Source organism: Lampetra fluviatilis, chromosome 6, assembly GCF_964198595.1.
Source record: "Lampetra fluviatilis chromosome 6, kcLamFluv1.1, whole genome shotgun sequence".
NCBI classification, from domain to species: Eukaryota; Metazoa; Chordata; class Hyperoartia; order Petromyzontiformes; family Petromyzontidae; genus Lampetra; species Lampetra fluviatilis.
The window spans coordinates 14,193,638-14,213,351 of NC_136280.1; the positions used below are offsets into that span (position 1 = coordinate 14,193,638).

At 45.2% G+C, this 19,714-nt stretch overlaps 1 protein-coding gene across 8 annotated transcripts in view; it reads left to right on the forward strand.

The window, feature by feature from the left end:
• The window catches only part of LOC144933184 (far upstream element-binding protein 3-like), a 41,786-nt gene extending 29,115 nt beyond the window's left edge, over window positions 1-12,671 (forward strand). For 5 of the 8 annotated variants that reach the window (XM_078857804.1, XM_078857805.1, XM_078857803.1 and 2 more), the window contains exons 17-21: window positions 1,455-1,550; window positions 2,063-2,140; window positions 2,843-2,911; window positions 5,100-5,293; window positions 6,815-12,671. In XM_078857804.1, coding sequence (XP_078713930.1) covers window positions 1,455-1,550; window positions 2,063-2,140; window positions 2,843-2,911; window positions 5,100-5,293; window positions 6,815-6,823 — 446 coding nt within the window. In that variant the 3' untranslated portion in view covers window positions 6,824-12,671. The remainder of the gene's footprint in view (window positions 1-1,454; window positions 1,551-2,062; window positions 2,141-2,842; window positions 2,912-5,099; window positions 5,294-6,814) is intronic. The other 3 variants (XM_078857809.1, XM_078857808.1, XM_078857810.1) reach the window with 3 other exon arrangements.
• The last annotated feature ends 7,043 nt before the right edge of the window (window positions 12,672-19,714 follow it).

Genomic DNA, 19,714 nt, shown 5'->3' on the forward strand with positions numbered 1-19,714 from the left:
TTTTAACCCACTTCCCGTGATCCAATCGAGCTGACATTTTCCACACAGACTCGTTGTGCGAGACAATTAATGTTCGTGAAAAAAAATTCCCTAAATTTTACACTTTTTAGGGAAAACAAATTAAATATTTAATTACCAATTGCTTAATACTGGCAGACAATCATCTGACCCATAGGTGGCAGCCATCTCAAGCCAGAGGACGAGAAGACTCTAGCCGCCACGCATATAAAGGATTTATAGTGAAAAACTTTGTTTTTACGGGTTTACTTGTTTATCAGTAAAACTTGACGTGTGTTTTTGACTGGCAGCCTTTGTTGCATGTCGATAAATAATTGCCGTTTGATTTTTGTGACCTGGCGCCTCTTAAATCGAAATACCTGGCAGATGTGTTAGGTTTTGTTCCAGTTGCTAAGCTGCATTATAAGACCCGCTTGATTCTTGATATGAATGTTGTGTTGCGCTTAAATCTGATTTGGCCCATTACGTATAACTTAGCCCAATTTATACAAGGCGTTTGCAATAAAATCACTGGAATTTTGGCCTTGAGACGTCTGTTGGTAATAAGATATGCATGGCTCTGCTGTCCTCAAGAATCTGTTTTGTGATTCGCTATAGATTGTACAGTAATCCCTCGTTTAAAATGGTCGATGCGTGCCTGAAAAGTGCTACATTAACCGAAAATTACGTGAAGCGTGGCATTACTGAATCACGTTTTCACTTTAAAATCAGCCTGCAGTCATCCCATGGCAGGACAAAGAAGTGAGATGAGGTTACGCTGCGTACTGTATCATTCCGCGTACTGTATCGTTCCGCGTACTGTATCATTCCGCGTACTGTATCGTACTGCTCAGCCGCACAGCTCAAGAAAGTAGTTCGTTGTTGAGCTACTTTAGCTCAGAAACCGCTTTATAACGGTGCGCATTCCGTGATATGCTGAAAGTGTTCCCAAATAGAAGGACTGTCGTTAACAGCAAAAACGCGTTTCGTGAGGACTTGCCATATATACAACATGCCTGCAAAGTTATACAAAGTTTTTAGAATTATAAACTCTTAATTATTTGTATTAATTGGTCAAATTGCCTTCTTTGTACTTCAATACAGGCATCCTGCTTTGTTAGTTTCAAATGCATTTTTTTTCTATTGGCTTAATTTTAGCAAACAAGTTACCATTCCAAGAGACGTTCAGGCACAAATTCAAATGCGCAATAACTTAGAAACCTTCTATTCTCTTCACAAGCTGATTGGACTGTGCATAAACTTGAGTTTTTACCACCAATAATACACTCTAGTCATACTCTTATCCAACCCACACCGAGCAGCGTGGTGTTATGGGCTAACATCCTTCATAACTGACACGAGATGGGGGAAGCCTTCACCCAGCGGTGGATTGGAATCTGCCATGTCTCCTTACCGAATTAGTCACGATAATAATATCTGTGTGTGTACACGCGTAGGTAAGTCAGGAGACCCCAACTCTGCCGCCTGGGCTGCATACTACGCCCAGTATTACGGACAGCAGCCCACGCAACACAACCCCGCGCACACAGCAGGTGAGAGAGTCTCCCTGTACGCACGCACGTGCACACACACAGCAGGTGCGAGTACACCTCCCTGTACACACACAAGAAAGGTGTAGGTATACTTCCATGTGTACACACACAAGAAGGGTGTAGATACACTTACACACACGCGTGACAGTTTAGTGGCATTTCCTGCACACACACGCAGTGTGTGGAGCTCACCTCTGTATACACACGACAGGCACGGGTACATCTGCCTTTATGTTCACCAGTTGTAGGGGACACCTTTTCACACACAGGATGGACGTCTCCACACTTCCACTGCAGCACTTAAACCATATGGCAGGGCATTGTTTGTAAGTCTCTGTACGTGCGTGCATCAGCCGGTGCATTGCAAACAATGCTTCATCATTGGTACCTTCAGCTACTCCTGTTCTGTAATACTGGTGAGACCCGCGCTTCATTCTTTGCCATGCACGCCAACTGATCACTGCATCTGGTTCCCGTCAAGGTTTGACCCCTCTGTGTTTGTGTCACGGCAGATCCGAGCCAGCCAGCAGGCGGGCAGAACGGACAGCCTGATTACACCAAGGCATGGGAAGAGTACTACAAGAAAATTGGTATGACGATGACTCTTGGGTTACCTTTGTGTGTGTGTTTATGTATGTAGGGTAGAAATAATGTTCAAAATCTAGTGCAGTTGATTGGCTCGTAAGCTGCCATTTTATAACTAAATTAGTTAAAATCCCAGTCGGGGTTTGACGAAATCGCATCATCATTCCGGGGTCTTTAAGATGAGTGTCACCTGCTGAGACTGCACACTGTGCAGGCATGTCGACAGTGGTTGCCAAATCGTATCCACGCGTCTCAGGACAGACCCCCATTCCCCTATCCCCTCACTATTTTGTAAAGTCAAAGATTGATTGGCATGCGACAGCTCCATGCAAACAATCCCATTCCCAAGTGAACACACGTGCAGGAGTCTTAGGCAGGTGTGTGTTGTCCCGTGACTATTCCATCCATCCATCTCCCATGACCGGTCTAACAATGAGGTCATCGGGGCACAGTGTTGGCAGTTCTGGTTTTGAACTCCCTTCACCTTTGCCCCCCCAGTTCTTCCCAACCGAGCAGATCGTCTGCTTTGCGGTTTAAGCTCATCCATTCCGCCGTATTCAGAATCCTCCGTTACCTTCAAGGGGACGTTAACCTAGTTAACGTTAACCCCCCTGGTTACGTGTGCGATGACGATGCTGTTACGACTGCTTTAGCGGTGAATCACTGTTAGTGCGTGTGCGTGCGTGCGTGCATGATCGCCATTGCAGGTCAGCAGAATCCAAGCAGCCAGCAGCCTGATTACAGCAAGGCTTGGGAAGAATACTATAAAAAGCAGGGTAAGCTATGGCAAGCGTTTTTGTCATTTGTTATTTGTGAGCAATAGGGCATTTATATATAGATAGGACTTGACAGTTTTTTTCCAAGGAGGCGCATGTTTCTCTGTATACCTGGGTATACGGTAGTTAAATAAGCGGTTGTGAATAGGGGGCATCAAATCTTCAGGGCCTTCCACTTGATTGTGAATAAGACTATCTTGGCACCTTAGCAATCTAGTTGTCATCAACGTTTGCCTGTGCATATTTGTTCAGGTAATCTAATACAAACACCATTTCCCCAAATGCCCTGATTACAAACAGTGCTCCAAACTATATTGGCAAAACCAATGCTTGTGTCTTGGATTTGAAGGTTAGCAGTTAGTGACTTTGCTGTCCTCCAGTATAGTTGGGCTATTTGACACAAGTTGTCATTAACGAAGCTTCGTTAATGACAAATCGTATATTACATTCATGAATACGTGTGTTTGTCATGGCATAAAAAGGTGTCACCTGCATACGCTTTTAACACACCAATCATTGATTTGATTGAATGCGCTATGTTGGCATGTCTGACCAATTATAATGTCCTAATATCTCAATAAAAATGCAAAGATGTGTTAGGACAGCCTGGAACAGGAGGCAGCGTTGAGCTTGCCCTCACGGTAGCACGTTCGCCGCTGTTGTAGAGACTCGCATTTCTAAACCAGCAGCTGCCCTGGTTCATGCTGCAGGTGAATTAACCTCAATAATGCGAACTGAACCGTCTGCTTCACAGCGGAATTAAAAGATCCCACGATGTCATTCGCAAGAGTAATAGGTTGTGTGCTGCTGCATCACGATCTAAAGTTGAAAAATTACCCGCTAATTACTAACCTGGAATGCGCGGAGTAATCATCGCCCTGTCCGTCAAAAACATGGCAGGACCCTCCTGCAGTGAGTCGGGCTTCTCTGCATGAACAAGCATAATGATAAATAGCACACGGCCTAGGTATATGTCTACGAGACGAGAGTTAATTTGTGGTTTGGGATATACATTTAATCAAGGGTACCTTGTGACACATTTGTGGGTAATTCACCTCTGTTCTAAGACAAATCTCACACATACCAAAATGTATGTAAGTAAAACACTTCGCACCGTACATAGCCAACCATGCTACTCGGGGTGTGTGGGGGGGACAAGAAACTAAACCGATAAAGCGGTTCTCAAGAAATGAGTTCGTCAATCTAGATTATTCAAAAGTGCATAGCTCCAGCGGCTTCCTAATGTCGGAAGGAAGAGTGTTCCAGACGGCCGCAGAAGCGAGATCTGAAAGTGCCACGCGACGCAGGTAGGCGGGGATGGGTGCCTCAGATGGCTCGTGTCTGGGCGCTGAGAACCTGGGTTTGAGTCTGGTCAGCGGACGGCGAATAAACCAGCCTTTTTTCAGGCGTAACGATTCGGTGGTCTTGGTCTAGTTGCCACAGAGACTGCGTGCCAATCATGGTGAATTTTGTGCTATCATATTTTATTTGACAACATTCTTGGTTTGAATGTCAATGGCCAATACCTAAAAGCATGGAAAGTCAGACCTTGGTGTGTGGGTTAGAGGTCACCTGCATGCCACGTGACACCATCACACACACTGCGTGGATTGTATGCATGTTGAACTTTTTTCGCACAGTACGTAACCAACCGTGCTAATCAGCGGTTGTGGGGGAAGGACAACAAGCTAAAACGCACAAAGCAGTTCTATAGAACTTAAGTTTTCAATCTAGATTTTTTTAAAAAGCAGATCGTTGATGACCCCTTACAGATGCCTAACTCGGGTGATGCGGCGCTCTCTGGAAGAGCCCCGGGGTGGAAACGTCTTGCAACAGGATGCTGATAACCGCAGTTAAAATACCAGGAGGAAAAATCTCTCTCCCCGACGGATGTTTATTTTTTGGTTTTTGGTTGTACCGTGTTGGTTGGCGCGATGTCCGATGTTTTCGCTCCACTTGCTCGGGAGCATTTTTGCAGGAGCGTTTCAACAACGTACAAACCCACAGTTGCAAAAACCTACGTAGTGGTCTTTTTAGGGGGGAAAAAATACACAACACACAGGCACATGGCTGTTGTACATGGCAGGTCACGGAATCCACTCGGGGTGGCGGGGGGGGGGGTCCCTTACGATGTGATTTACAAATCTTCCGCATGCTGTTTTTTTCACCCACTCCCCTCTGCTTCCAGCCGAAGCCCAGGGACAAGGCAGCGGTGGTGCGGCCCCAGGATCGCAGCAGCAGCAGCAGCAGCAGCAGGGGCAGCCAGGGCAGCAGGGGGGCCAGCCGGACTACAGTGCCGCCTGGGCAGAGTACTACCGGCAGCAGAGCCAGCAGGCGTACTACGCTCCCGGTGGGGCGCAGGGCAACCCCAACGCGCCGCAGGTAAAAAAACACTTTTCCCCCTCCGTCATTGTCGCCTACACCAGTGGCGGGTGTCAAACACTGTGCTAACCACCCACCCCCCACAGAACGTGTTTTTTCTTAGAATACCAACTATCAGGTGCGTGCTTTGCATATGAATAAGATTAACTAAGAAACGGTGGATCATTGTGGGTGGGGGACATAGCCTGGAGTTTAGAAACATTGACCTACATTGCTTCCACTGCTGCAATTATCCATGATTCGTAAATGTAGATTCTTAAGTTTGTGAAACAAATTGTAATTTATTCTATACCATTTCACGTGTGTTCCTACCAATGGAGGTTGTATATGGGGGTACAGTGGGGAAAAATAACTAATATTTACAATTTGGATCAAGCCCCCCTGAATCGCTTAGTGTCTCCTTACTCGCGCTGAAGTAATTACACACTTTTATTGAGCAACAAGTACAAAATTAAATTGGTAAAAACCATGCGTTTGAATGCACGCACTTTGATTTGCATTCAAAATTTTTAAATACATTATTTTGACCCTGGAATTAGTAAAATTTTACGTGCTCAATAAAAGTGGGTGGCTTTCTTTCAATGTTTAAGTTTCTTTATGCAAGCCACCCACTTTTATTGAGCACATCAAATGTTATTAATTCGGGGGTCAAAATGTATTTTCTACTTTTGAGCGCAAATAAAAGCGTGTGCATGGTGTATATTCACAGCTCGATCGCCCACGAGTTGTGTGCTTGTCACATTCACCTATTTACTGAATCTTGAGTTTTGCAGTGGCAACATCAGCTTCAGTGGAGAATAAGACAAATGCGGGTGCTGATGACGCATTGAGGAAAAAGAGCCGCCTTTTATTCACGGTTCATAATTTGAATTTGGTTAGATCACTGTGTTAGGGTATCATGTTAAATTTGTTTTACTTACCCTCTAGTATCCACGTGGGGCAAATATGCCAAATGATTTGGTTTATCGGCACAAACTGAAGTGTTGAAAAGTATGCAGAATGTTGGCAATTTTTATTCTACATTTTACTAGAGATTACAGTTTGGATTGTTTTGTTAATGTTTTATTTTTGCTCCGTTAACCAGATTTATATGGTGTAGCAAGTCTCCATCGAAAATGAGCATCTATTACCCTTTGGGTTTTATACTTCTGCAAAAATAAAACCATACGTTACCAACTATGAATCGGAGAGGTGCGGGCGGAAGGACAACAAACTAAACACAAAAAGCAGTTTTAAATAAACTGCAATCTAGATAATTTAAAAGTGCATCGCTCCAATGGTTTCCTCATATCGGAAGGAAGAGCGTTCCAGACTGCCGCAGACGCACATCAAAAGCACGCGATGCAGTGACCATCTTTGTTCAATGGCCAGCCAAAAGCCCCTGTCACTGCGAGGATTCATAATCGTGAATCATGATATTGTGGCTCATGAATGCCTGCATGTAAAATGTTTTCTGGTTAGTCGTATTTTACTCATGGCTGCTGCCCCCCCCCCCATCTCTGTTGTATCCCACCCCCACAGGGCCACTGAGGGAGCTCTGAGTCGTGAGCCGCTGTTGCGCAATCCCGCCAGCTGACCCAGCCACCACCCCCCCCCCTCAGCGTTTAGCGCGATTGTGTGTATTGAACTCTTGTTAAAAAATAATAATACGATTTTTTTCTGCTATCTCTTGTTTCATTTTTCATGATGACGATAATAATGTTAAACGCATTGGTTATTTTGTTTGTGTCTAATGTAATGATAAAACCAAGTGGTATTTTATTGTGATGGTAATTTCTTTGTTTGTTCAATTTATAGAATGATTGACTAATGATTTTTTTTTCTCCTTTCGTTTGTTTTTATCTCACGTGCGTATTATTCTTCGCATTGTGTGTTTGTTGGGTTTTTTTTTGGTATTTTTGGAAGAAAAAAAAACCTCAAGAAAAAAAACGAACCAAGAGTCCGTAGACGATGGGGACAGTAAATTAATCCGTAATCTGGCACAGGCCTTGCAACGCACGCGCGCACACCCGCACACAGACACTGCGCGGTGGTTTGTGATTCACCTGTTAACCCTGCTGCACCCCCCTTCCCCCCCTTTGTTGGACTACAAAACGAGTATATATTTTCTATGTGTTAGAATTGTGTAACGGCGACTTAAGGCTTTTTGGGGGTTTTGGTTTGGTTTGGGAGAGGCGGGGGGACCGCTTTTGAGAGCGCCAATACGTGTGTGCGTTCCACACTTCGAGTTTCACGTCAGGTCATATGAAAAATACGCAGCAGGACTAACTTATTTTTAACAACGTGGTGGTAATGTGTTAATTATTTCTCGTGTTTTATTTTCAGTTGGGCGGGGGGGGGGGAATGGGTTTGCTTTGATAGTTGCCGAAATGAAGTAACAGAAAACGTGTACACATACGACTCGGTTGAAACATTTTTAATAGTTTCCGACATAAACCTGAAAAAAAACGATGCTTAAAAGAAAGTTGGCGTTTTTGGCCATATGTTTCTTTTGATTGTTGTTGCCCTAATTGTAGGTGAAATGAGTTAGCGCGCTGTGTTTGGTGGTGATACCGCTGTGTTTGGTGGTGATACCGCTGTGTGTCTAAGTGGCGTGGGTGGACGTTTTTACGTGGCAGGGAGATTTTGTTGTTGTGTTCCGTTCGACAAAGGTTTGACAGCGAAGCCCAGGGATGAGAGTTGTAACTTTCACACATATCCAGCGTTTTGTACTTCAGAGTAGTGCCGCTACTCTCCCCTCTCTACTATGAACGATTTCCCCCCTCCCCCCCCAAGTCCAGCGTCGGTCTTAACCGCCCACAGGATTAGGGGCTGTGCTAAAAATGACACGAAAGAAACATATATATAGTTGGTGACGAGGAAAACTTTGTGCTGTGCCGTTTCATTTTTCTGCAGGCCTTTTATATAGGGGAACACGCTTTACGTATTTTGTTCGATCGACCGCCGCCCCCCGACCCCCCCCTCTTCAGTTCCTCTTGTTGCTGAACATTGACGCCTACAACTGTTTTTGGATTTTTTGATTCTTTTAAAATGTCACGCTGTGTGCCGCGATGGCGGTTTTTAAATGAGCGAGAGTAAATTCCAAGAACATATTAAAAATGAGTGTGTACCACTGTATTTCAATGATTGCGTAAAACAAATGTGATGCGTCCGTCTGCAGTCGAGACGCGACTCAAAGACTTTTTGGCGCATCTCTTTATATGACAAAAAAATTATCTCGTTTTGCCAGTATCGTGTTTTTTCGCTTGTGTTCCACTTGAAAGCTTTGGACATTGGACAAGTCGTTTAAGTGTCGTATCGGAAATATTTGGTCGGCCCCACGATTCAACAGAACTATGTAAAACGCGTGATGTGGTATTTTTGCTGTTTTTATTTTAAAACGTAGCATGTGCACACGTTTTGTGTGTGTGTGTATGCTCTGCAGGTCGTCCGTAATGTGTTGCGAGATTTGTGTTTCTGAAAAAAACATGGGAGAAGGAAGTGGATCGTTGTGGGAGAGGGGAGGTCGCAGGCAAATGCACAATGTGGTGGTTGCCGCGGTTAGAGCATTTAACTCGGAGCCACGAGGTTTTCGGATGTTAAATCGCAGTAGCTGGGTTGACTCGTGCCCCATTAAATATTCAGGGTTTGTTACATTATGGTGTTTGTACCGTAGATAAGGCCGCAGGGTGGCGCAATTCCCAGAGCGGCTGTTTGAAGATGAGCGCCGGCCCACGCTCGTTCCAGCAGGGGTGAGGCCCCTTTTTTGAAATCTCCCGCCGTCTGTGAACCAAAATCGCGCAAGTGCTTTCGTTTCCTCCTCTCGCTACCAAAGTTAAAACTCCCATGATTTTTTCAACGATTTTCTTTGGATCTTAAAACGTCAGCTGTTTGCTTTCATACAGTATACATGCTATATATGTTTTATGTTCACATCGCGTCGGCCTCAGCTGTGTAAGAGCTAAGCTGTGGCGAGAGCTAGGGATGTGTGATGCGACAGCTACATGCGCTTTACACAACTGCCTCTGCCCACAAAACCTCCCCATTCCCTCTCTCCCAGTCTCCTTCCCCCACTTGTCAGTCCTGATAACAGCCCGTTGGCCACGCTATTGATTAATGTACATTTCGAATGAGCATTTCGAAACGTCAATTTAAGTGTATTTTTGAAAACGTTGCGTTCCCCCCTCCCCCCAACCAGCCTTGCGTTGGCAGCATTCTCAATCTAATGGAGACTTGGCGGTGTTGGCTATCGACTTGAGTTTGCTTTCCCAACTTTGAGCAGAGCTGCGCGCTGGCCGCGTCGCACTGCCACCAATCGGCGACGTGCTCTTGGTGGCAGCGCGGCCTCAACGGCGAAAATTTGAGACCCCCTCTGGACCCCGTTGTTGAATGTTGCATGACCCCCCCCCCCAGTCACCCGCGAAAGGTTTCGCTCTACTACTGATCGACGGTGCGAAAGCGTACGTGAATTAGCAAGTCTATTTGCAGCACTGGGGTTGTTGCCGACTTGGCATCGTCGTAGAATATTGGAGGGAGACCGTTTTGTCACAATGTACGGTGCGCCTGATGCCAAAAATGCCGTCGCTGTTTTCGGTTCGTTTCCGTTTGGTCTGTTTGCGAGTTTTGAGGCTGGGGCAAAACAAATACTTCAAATGAAACGACGTTGCTGTTTAGGGCTGAGCGATTTGTTGTCTGTGATGGATTATTTGAAACGGCATCAGGCGACGCGACACTTCCTTGCTGGTTGAACCCATTTCACCTGTTTAGTAAGTGCAATTAGCAGCACGGTGAATGTGGCCGAGGCGGCTGCGTTTCATTCCACCGAGCAATTTCCGTGTTGGCGTTTGTCGCATCGGTTTAGCGTAGGGTTTTCTATGGTTGTTTGGTGACCTGCTAGTCAGCCTTTGCACTGATGAGCCAGTTGCAGGGGGAGTTTCTGGTGCAGCCAAAAAAATAATTCCTGTCGTTGAGAGACTGAAAAGTACACACCAGTTGCGTTTCAGTGGGCAATTTTAACCTGATTTAAAAGTAACGGGTTATTGATTCTTGCGTTTACAAGCCACATTTCTCAATTGGAACGTCTATAATTTGTATAAAACAAGTTTAACTATTTTTCGTAACAAGCCCCCCCCCCCTCGTAGGTCTGATTTTAAAAAGCAATCGTAAATCAACCCAAAATTTGCACGTGCATTCTCTGGTATCCTGTCGCAGGCAAAAATAATGCTGGTGCATCCAACCAACTCGGCAGGAGAGAGGGCCTCTGAGAAAGCATCTCGACACCCTCATTCCTGGGCAGAGATTCCACATCTATTTGGGGAAAAAAAATTCCCTTGACTGGGGAAGACGAGGTGTCGAAAGGCAGACGCGTCACCGCCGTCACGGCCGCGGGTTTTGGCAGTGCGCAGAGTTTGGGAGCTGTGGCACCCTGTGGTAATATCGGCGGCGTCCGGGAATGATGGCCTCCGGCAGTAAGATGATGGGGATTGCCGTACGCGGAGGATTTCTTTGTATCGCTCAGCCCTGAAGTGTGCATTTGCGCTTAGATAAAGAGTAGCGTGGGTGGTGAGCCCAGTCGTAGACACCTGCGGAATCTGACCCCCTACATAACATTGTATCTCTCGCCTGATTAATTCTTAATAAGCCAACGTTTTGTTGTTGTGACTGATGGGAGAGTCCCTTAATTTCCTCCTGCCTCCCCACTTCCTCTCCAGCGCCGCAAACCCCTTTCTCAATTTAAAGCCACGCGGTGCCGTTTTCCAAGCGATCCCCTCCTCGGGTGTGGGGGAATAATTCCATTGTCACGTTTAATAAATTGGTGTCGCGAACTTCTTGCCGCGTTTGTCGGGCTCGGGTGCGCGACCCCCCCCCCCACCACTCGCTATTAGCACCACCAAAAGTTGGATGGGGTGGGAGGGCCTCTTTTTTTAAAGCCGAGAGATCTGTGCCTCGTTAATTATTTTAAATTAACGGCGGACAATTGTCGTCTAACCCCCCACCGTTAGCGGATACAAGCGCGATATTTGCTGTTGAACGCTGTCCCTTTACCCCTTCCCTCCCTGCCCCTGAGTTGTGAACTTGACAGAAGCGTTTGGCATAGAAGACAATTAATTGAAAGCGCCGCCGTTTCTATCGCTCATGGAGTTGCTGCCGTGTGTTGGAATTGTTTGTGCGTGCCGCGTGAGGAGGGGGGATGTTGTTAACCTTGCCACCAAGTGCGCACGTGTGTGTGTTGTTTTGTAGTTGGATTTTTTTGGTTTTTCTTTTTTCAAAAAATGGAATACAAACTGGTGTAAGCTTCATTGTGGGGGGGGGGGGGTGAAGGGTTAATTTTTGTTTCTCTGGTGAATGAGCTTTGATGTTTGCATGGGTCATTTTTTTTATCGTTCCCCCGGTGCTGATAGAGCGAGTATCGTCTCATGGTTATCTTGGCGCGTTGATTGTGGTCGCGGATTTGATTTATGTAATGTCTAAGATTACACGAGTATATAACCACATCTCAAGTTGCTCATAATGGGCACAATTATGAAACACGTAATGCGAAACATTGTAATTTTTAGAGCGAATTATTTGAAAACAAACGAACATTACTTCCAAAGTTTCTACGGATTGTTAGAAAAATAAAAAAAAAGAATAGATCTTTTTTTTATCCAATGTATTTCTTGAGAAAACATTTTGAGCCCCCTCCCTCCCCCTCCCTTCATCGCCTCGGATTTATTTTGCACATCAACACTTGCTGGCGCGTGCATCTCTCCCAGGATGTTGGAGAATGGTCAAGGATTTGGGTGGTTTTAAGAGCGCGCCCCCAGCCCCACGGCTGCCCCCCCCCCCGCCCAAGTTTGCTTGGGAAGGACGAGGCGCTTTGTGCTGCAGACCTGTGCGGTGAATGGTTAACGGAGGGGGGGGGGGGGGCCCGATGTTCGTTAATATAATGTGGGTTTCTTTTTTTTCATACGTTGATGACGATGGTATTAATGTTAAATGATATAAAAGCAAGTTTTTGTGTTTTTTTTCCAGCCAATTCCAAGGAGAATAAATAATTTCACGTACACCATTGGTTTATTATTAATATTATTATTTCTCTCTCGTGTGAAGTGAATCATTTTTTAACTTTACACTACAGTTCAGTCGAACGGTAGATGTCGTTTTTGTACAAGCGATATGGGGGTCTGAACTGTACAGCTTCGTTCAGGATTGTTTAGTTTTTCTCTCTCTTTTTGTTCGTGCGTGTGCCGTTTATAGCATTCGGCGCCCCCCCCTGCTCTCTTCTCCCGAATTCCCCCCCCCCTTGCCCTGCGTCCTAACGTTGTAGCATGTACCGAATGAGAAACAAGCTGTCTGTGTCATTTTACTGTGCCCATGTTTTATACTTAATAAATTGATTTGGGAAACATGTTGAAAACACTGCTCCGCATGGTTTTGTGGCAATTAAATGCCCCATATTATAATTCAGTGTTATTCCTTGTACAAATGAGCATGTGCTCTCCATTTCCCTTTTGGTGGAAATTCCACATTTCTTTGGTGGGGATTTCCCTCCGTAGATTGACAACTGTATTTCCCACAAGTCATTCATTGTATTAGCCCCTAAAGACACGATGGGCTGGATCGACTACCAACCAATATTTGAACAATCTTAGAATCAAGTGCTAAAACAACAGTAATCAAATAAAATGCATTTAGCCATTAGCCAGTGGGCCCTTGAGAATACAACACACCCTGGTGTTATTTTTATATAAATACAAAGGCAACCTTGTTTTTATGTTAATGCCACCGAATATCAGAAACGTATCTGCAGCATTAGTGTGCGGTGCCAGTTCGCTTATCGATTGCATGTCTTTATTATAGTACTGCATACAATAATTTGAACAAAAATCTAAGTGCAAGCCCTTTCTAAATCTTCGTATATCCTTTAAAATATTGGCAGAAATTGCGTTGTTGCCAAATGTGTGGGGGTTTTTTTGGTCCCATGGGTGTGGCTTTTGTGGGTAAATAGAATATTTAATCGTCAGGAAACACGAGTGTGGGTGAAAATTACAGTGTGGAAACATTTATTGTTTGTCTGGTAATTAATATGGCATTAAAGTAAAATTAACATTACCAAAGGATGATAACCTAAGAGGCAGTGTACATAAAAAAAATACACGGCCGTGTGTTGGAATTGTGAATCCGTGTTGATAATAGTTGAACTCAATTGTGTATATGCGTTAATTTTGATGGCTAATTTAACTCCGTTGACGCGTACGTTTATTATGAAAAAAATTTTTCTCCCAAACACCGCTCAACTGCAAATATAATTTTGCATATTTGTTTTTGCTCATGAAAAATTTGCTTACAGCCGCACGAAGTCAGCAGTGGGTTGTCCGATAGATTGGCAAGCCATGGATATGTGGAATTCCCACCTCTGGCTGAGAGGCGCGCGCCAGTGGCGGATTAGCCGTGACCACATTGCTCACGTGTGCATGGAGACACCTGGTCAAGCCGACGCGTCGGTGAAATACCCAAAGCGCATCGATGCCTGGGTAAATGGCTCCCATTGTTCGTAATGGACACGAGCACATCTTTGCCACAAGTCAGATTCCACAGGTTGCAGTGTAACTCTAGCGCTTTGACTTTTTAGCAAAGCTGCGAGAGAAAAATAAATTGCACTTACGGTATTGCATAACGACGTCAAGTGGCGGTAAAGGCGCAGCCCTGCAGTTGCTTCCCCACTGCTGCCGGAAAGACCTCCGCTAGAGGGAGCTCTCAGTAGCCCACTCGAGCGATGGTTCTTAACCTGGTGGTGCGAGACATGGCCAGATATTTCTTGAGAAGGTAAATCATCGAAACAAATTAAGCACGGGCACCAAAGTACAACTTTGTTTAATCAAGCCTACGTATTTATTAACATACTTTTACGATTGAGACCCAAAGAGGCGTGCAAGGCTGCAGTAAAAGTTAAGACCCACTGCTCCGGGTGGTAGTTTGGCCTCCTCGTTCACGCTGTCCCGACGTCTTAGAAGAGGCGGACGGGGCACCCTCACTTTATACAGGTAGGAACAACAGTTCCACACTGCCCACCAGGGATTATTTGTCTTGTCTGTCGTGCATAGCCACGCCCTCGATTTGTATTTCATGTAAAGCGCTTCGGACGGGCTCAGCACCACGTGACGCACGAATGCGCTGTCCAACCAAGTTCCTACCTGCCCACTCCGAAGGAACGTGTTTCCATCGCAAACGACCCCCAAGGCGAACTGCCCTACAAAGTGTGCCGTCCATTCACTGACTTCGGTGCAGTCCGAACTTGAGCTCTGCAACCTGCATGCTCGGCAACTGGTCTTTTTTTTCGACGTCAATGACGGCGTTTACGGGAATCTTCTGTATGCGTTACACGTGGCATGTCCCACCACCCCACCCCAGGGCCACTAATGTGTTCCACAGCAGGTTTTTGAGGCGGTTGCCACCACGATTAGCCCCCACACCACCTTACCCACAATACCCTTTTGTGAGCGGTGGAGGTCGTAAGATTGTGCATTGGTCACTGTCCCACGGCCTCTAGGTTACACAATTCGGGGGGGGGGGGGGGGTGATGACGGTACGTTTGCAATTGCGGCACCTAAACTCTGGAACTCCTTGCATCTTCGAGGTCAGGGCTTCAGAGACGCGTACAGATTAAATATCGACTAAAATCCGTTTGTTTAAAATGTATTTCTCTTTAGTTTTTTTTAACGCCTTCCTCACTTCTATCCTCGGTTGATGTTAAAATATTTCCGCCGTTCACGTGCGGAGCGCCATTAGAACGATGGTTTAATAGGGAGCGTTTAAATTGCTATTATTACAGTTACTCTTTGGTTCTTTCGGTAAAGTCACGTAGGTATAAAATAACATAAATCACGACGTTTCGGGCGCAACACAAGCGACCATCATCAGGTGGGAACAACAACAACACTCGTGTGGCACTCGTCGAATAACGGTTGTGGCAAAGGCATTTGCCACTCATGTCAACACAATTTTACTTTCATTCTCATGTTTGTTTTACTTCACTGTCTGGATGACACTGCTGGCAGCTTTGGAAAGAGAAGACCCCATGTCGGTCCTGCAATTCCTCCTCCACTTTGCCTGCGTGGGTAGCACCCCGTGCTATTTTATGATGATTCGCTCACCAGCGCAGCGTTCCAAGGCTATTAAACAAACGCGTTGTGGAGGCTGTGACGGAGCTGTTTGGGCGCTCGCCTCTTAACACGGCAACCTGCGTTCAATCCCCGGTCACGGCTGACGGCCAGTGCGAACGATATCTGAACTGGTCCTTGATGTACGTGCTCCTCCCCCTTCCTCTTACCTTATATAATCTCTTGTCACAAGCAGCTCTTTTGCCCACTACAGCAATTTGTTTCTCGCTGTGGCTTTCCCACCTGATGACGGACGCTTGTGTTGCTTCCGAAGCGTCGTGATTTAATTTTTTTTTATACCGACGCGACTTTACCGAAAGAACCAAAGAGTATGGTCATTGGCTTACCCACCGTCTGTAATGAGTGCGACCTGACAAGGTCCCTTATGGGGTCGCACTCATTACACACAAAGTGATTGCCACAAATGAATCACAATACTTTGGTGATCTCGTCAAGGAGCATAAACCGTCATGCAAGCTCCGGTCATCCTCGCAGCGGATTTTGGCTGGCAATCTAACAAAGGCGGCCACCGCATCGCGCGATTTCAGATGCGCTTCTGCGGCCGTCTGGAACGCTCTTCCTTCCGATATTCGGAAGCCACTGGAGCTATGAACGTTTAAACCATCATCTAGATTGAAAACTAATTTCTTTAGAACTGCTTTTTGTGTTTAGTTGTCCTTCCCCGCACATCCGATTAGCACGGTTGGCTACGCACCGACCAAAATATGATCCAACAACCCCCATGTCTCGCATGGCATGGGGGAGGCCTTCATCTAGCAGTGGAGCGACAAAGGGGCCTGAATACAATTTTACAAACATTGTAGATTGAGCAATCTCCTCTCACACGGCTGTTGTAGTCTTGTGGTCAGCACATTTTCTGCTTCGGCCAGTGCTGGATTATCCTCGAAGCACTTTCAAGGGCCCCGCGCTAAACGCGTTCAAGCTATCAATTCCAGTTCAGTGATTCTGCACTTGCTCTCTTACTATAGTACTATACCGCCTTTAACTTTTATGAACGGCTGGGTGTTTAAGGTTAGAGATTTGTCGTATTATCTGGCAGTATAGCAAATGAAAAAATACAATTAATTTACTATGCAAGTAAAAAATGTATGTGTTTTAATTTTTACGTGTTTTTATTTTATTTAGGGCCCCTTTATAACATATGCTACAGGCCCCGCACTAGCTTAACCCGGCACTGACTTCGGCCACCCATACCATGAAGACGAGGTTATTGAACACGTGCGCGTGCGCTTCTGTTCGACACAGACCCAGCGACCCCCCCCACCCCGCCTCCTTAACGAGCGTCAGCCGTTGTTGGCCAGTGCCCGCAACCCCAAGCGCTGTGAGCATTAGTGGACAAATTCTTTCGTCAAGGCGCTCTTCCACCTCCAACCCAGCTTAAATATACGCTGCCAAGCTTGGTGGTGTTGCATTCAGACGCTGTCTTTCCGACAGACCTGTTCTTCACCTGAGGACGGCTGCTTGCGTTGTGGCCAAAACGTCGTGAGAAAAATTGTATTATGTTTTATTTTTATTATTTTATTATTTCCCTTCTACGTGACTTTACCGAAAGAACCAAGAAGATGAATCCCTGCAGTTACGAAAGCTTTAAATCGAAAAATATTAGTGGACAATTCAACGTTGTGCCTACGACAGGGCGATCCATTTATAGATACCCCGTCCCATTGATGTCCAGTGCGATCTTGTTCACTTCTCAGCAGCTGGTTGAATACAGGAACACCCCCGATTTACGTCGTCGCAAATATGTCGTGACACATACACGAAGGTGAACATCGCAAGCGATGCACTACTCCACTGCTCCTGAACGTGACTGTCTTGGGCTTCACCGCCTGAATGTGAAATTGTATTCGTTGCTCTGCACCCACATCAGCCGTACGAAAGAATAAAGACTTTATTATTACCGCTGCCTTAGTTCGCCTCGCCTCAACCCACACGCAAGTCGCTGACCGCATCGTCGTCCGTCGTTTCTCGTGATCCGTCGCCTCTCAGCCTTGCGTCTTTGGTTATTCGCCGTCGCACCTATCAGGAACGCATCCCCGTCCTAAACCGAGGTATTGCTGCGTTGTGAAAGCGGTGGTTCCCGTATCGTCGGGAGGAGAGAGCGAGTGGCGTGTGTCACAAAGGGTGTATTCCAATTGGTGGGGATGAGGTGCAGTAAAATGTTTTTAGGGGCCGTCCATAAATAACGTCACGCGATTTTTGACGATTTTTGACCCCCCCCCCCCCCCCCAAGTCACACGGCATCACAAAAAGTCAGACCCCCCCCCCTCAAATATGACGTCACAAAGCTCTACCCCCCCCCCCCTAAAAAAAAGGAAACATGCTTCAAATAGCTTTAAACTATTGTCATTGTAGTGCGTATTTAATGTGGCGCTGCACTCTGATGTTGTAGGAGAAAACATTTATTAAGAAGTCTATTTAATTAAGTAGAACGTGTTGTCTATATGTATTTAAAGTTGCGCATTTTGATGTGACGTCACATTTCTCAAACCCTCCCTCCCCCTCGTCACACATCGTCACAAATGTCTGACCCCCCCCCCCCCCCCCAGGTGCGTGACGGCATTTATGGACGGTCCCATAGGCATCTTTTCATGTCTCAACATTGTCACGTTAGTCGGATGTCGATGCATGGATCACCTTTGTACATCAATTGCTCGCACACATTCATTCATTAAAATAATCTTTTTTTTAAATATAGCGCGTAGCGACTCGACATCTGTGAAACTCCTTGACATCTGTGAAAAAAAAGCTTTATAGCTCATCGGATTCCTCCAGTATAAATACATATTCTGATTCTGAAATTGTACCGAGAATCGCGCGCGACTTATTTCAATCACGCAAGCACAAATACTGTACGTCGTAGATAAATACATTCGCGTGAACATCGCAAGAGCTGATGATGGTCCGCCCTCGTAAATGGCAATTGAATAATAATACTTTGTAAAGGAGTGCAAACGTTTGTAGCTCAACTGCTAGGCCAGAGTAGTTTCAGGAGTTTAAATAACCTCGCTTTTTGAAAAGTTACTCTGTGCGCTTAGGCACTGTGAGCGATATTCACACAGCCTCCTCGATCGATGCATAATCAATGAGTAACAAAACAGCGTCGTAATTTCTGGACTTCATAAGTTTATCGTTCACACCGTGCGACCCGTTTATTCTTTCTCAACCACTGCGGCATCCCCACACTCGCGTTGCATTTCAATCGTTGATTTTCTCTTAACTCGAGTAAATTAACTCTTAGTTATTGAAAGGCGGGAGGGGGGGATGAGGAGGAGGGGGTGGCCAAGCCTGGTGACTTGTAATTCGGCTTTGAACAACGTTGTTTTTGATTATAACAATGTATGATTATAACAATGCATGGTTATAACAATGCATGGTTATAACAATGCATGGTTAGAACAATGCATGGTTAGAACAATGCATGATGATAACAATGCATGGTTAGAACAATGCATAGTTAGAAAAATGACTGGTGATAACAATGTCTGGTGATAACAATGCATGGTTATAACAATGCATGATGATAACAATGCATGGTTAGAACAATGCATGGTTAGAACAATGCCTGGTGATAACAATGTCTGGTGATAACAATGCATGGTTATAACAATGTATGATTATAACAATGCATGGTTATAACAATGCATGGTTATAACAATGCATGGTGATAACAATGTCTGGTGATAACAATGCATGGTTATAACAATGTATGATTATAACAATGCATGGTTATAACAATTTCTGGTGATAACAATGCATGGTTAGAACAATGCATGATGATAACAATGCATGGTTAGAACAATGCGTGGTTAGAACAATGCCTGGTGATAACAATGCATGATTATAACAATGCATGGTTAGAACACTGCATGATTATAACAATGCATAGTGATAACAATGTCTGGTGATAACAATGCATGGTTATAACAATGCATGGTTATAACAATGTATGATTATAACAATGCATGGTTAGAACACTGCATGATTATAACAATGCATGGTGATAACAATGCCAGGTGATAACAATGCATGGTTATAACAATGCATGGTTAGAACACTGCATGATTATAACAATGCATGGTTAGAACAATGCATGGTTATAACAATGGATGACATAGCCAGGCGCTGCATTGATTTCTATGTAATTAAAACGTTTGCATAAACGAACGCGACCTCAGTTCACGTTAAACATTTCCTGATTACAGGCAAGGCACAGTCTCCTCGTAAGCCTCCCTCCGAAGACAGCGACTGTAGTTCAGTGATTTGTGGGTTTGTTCGT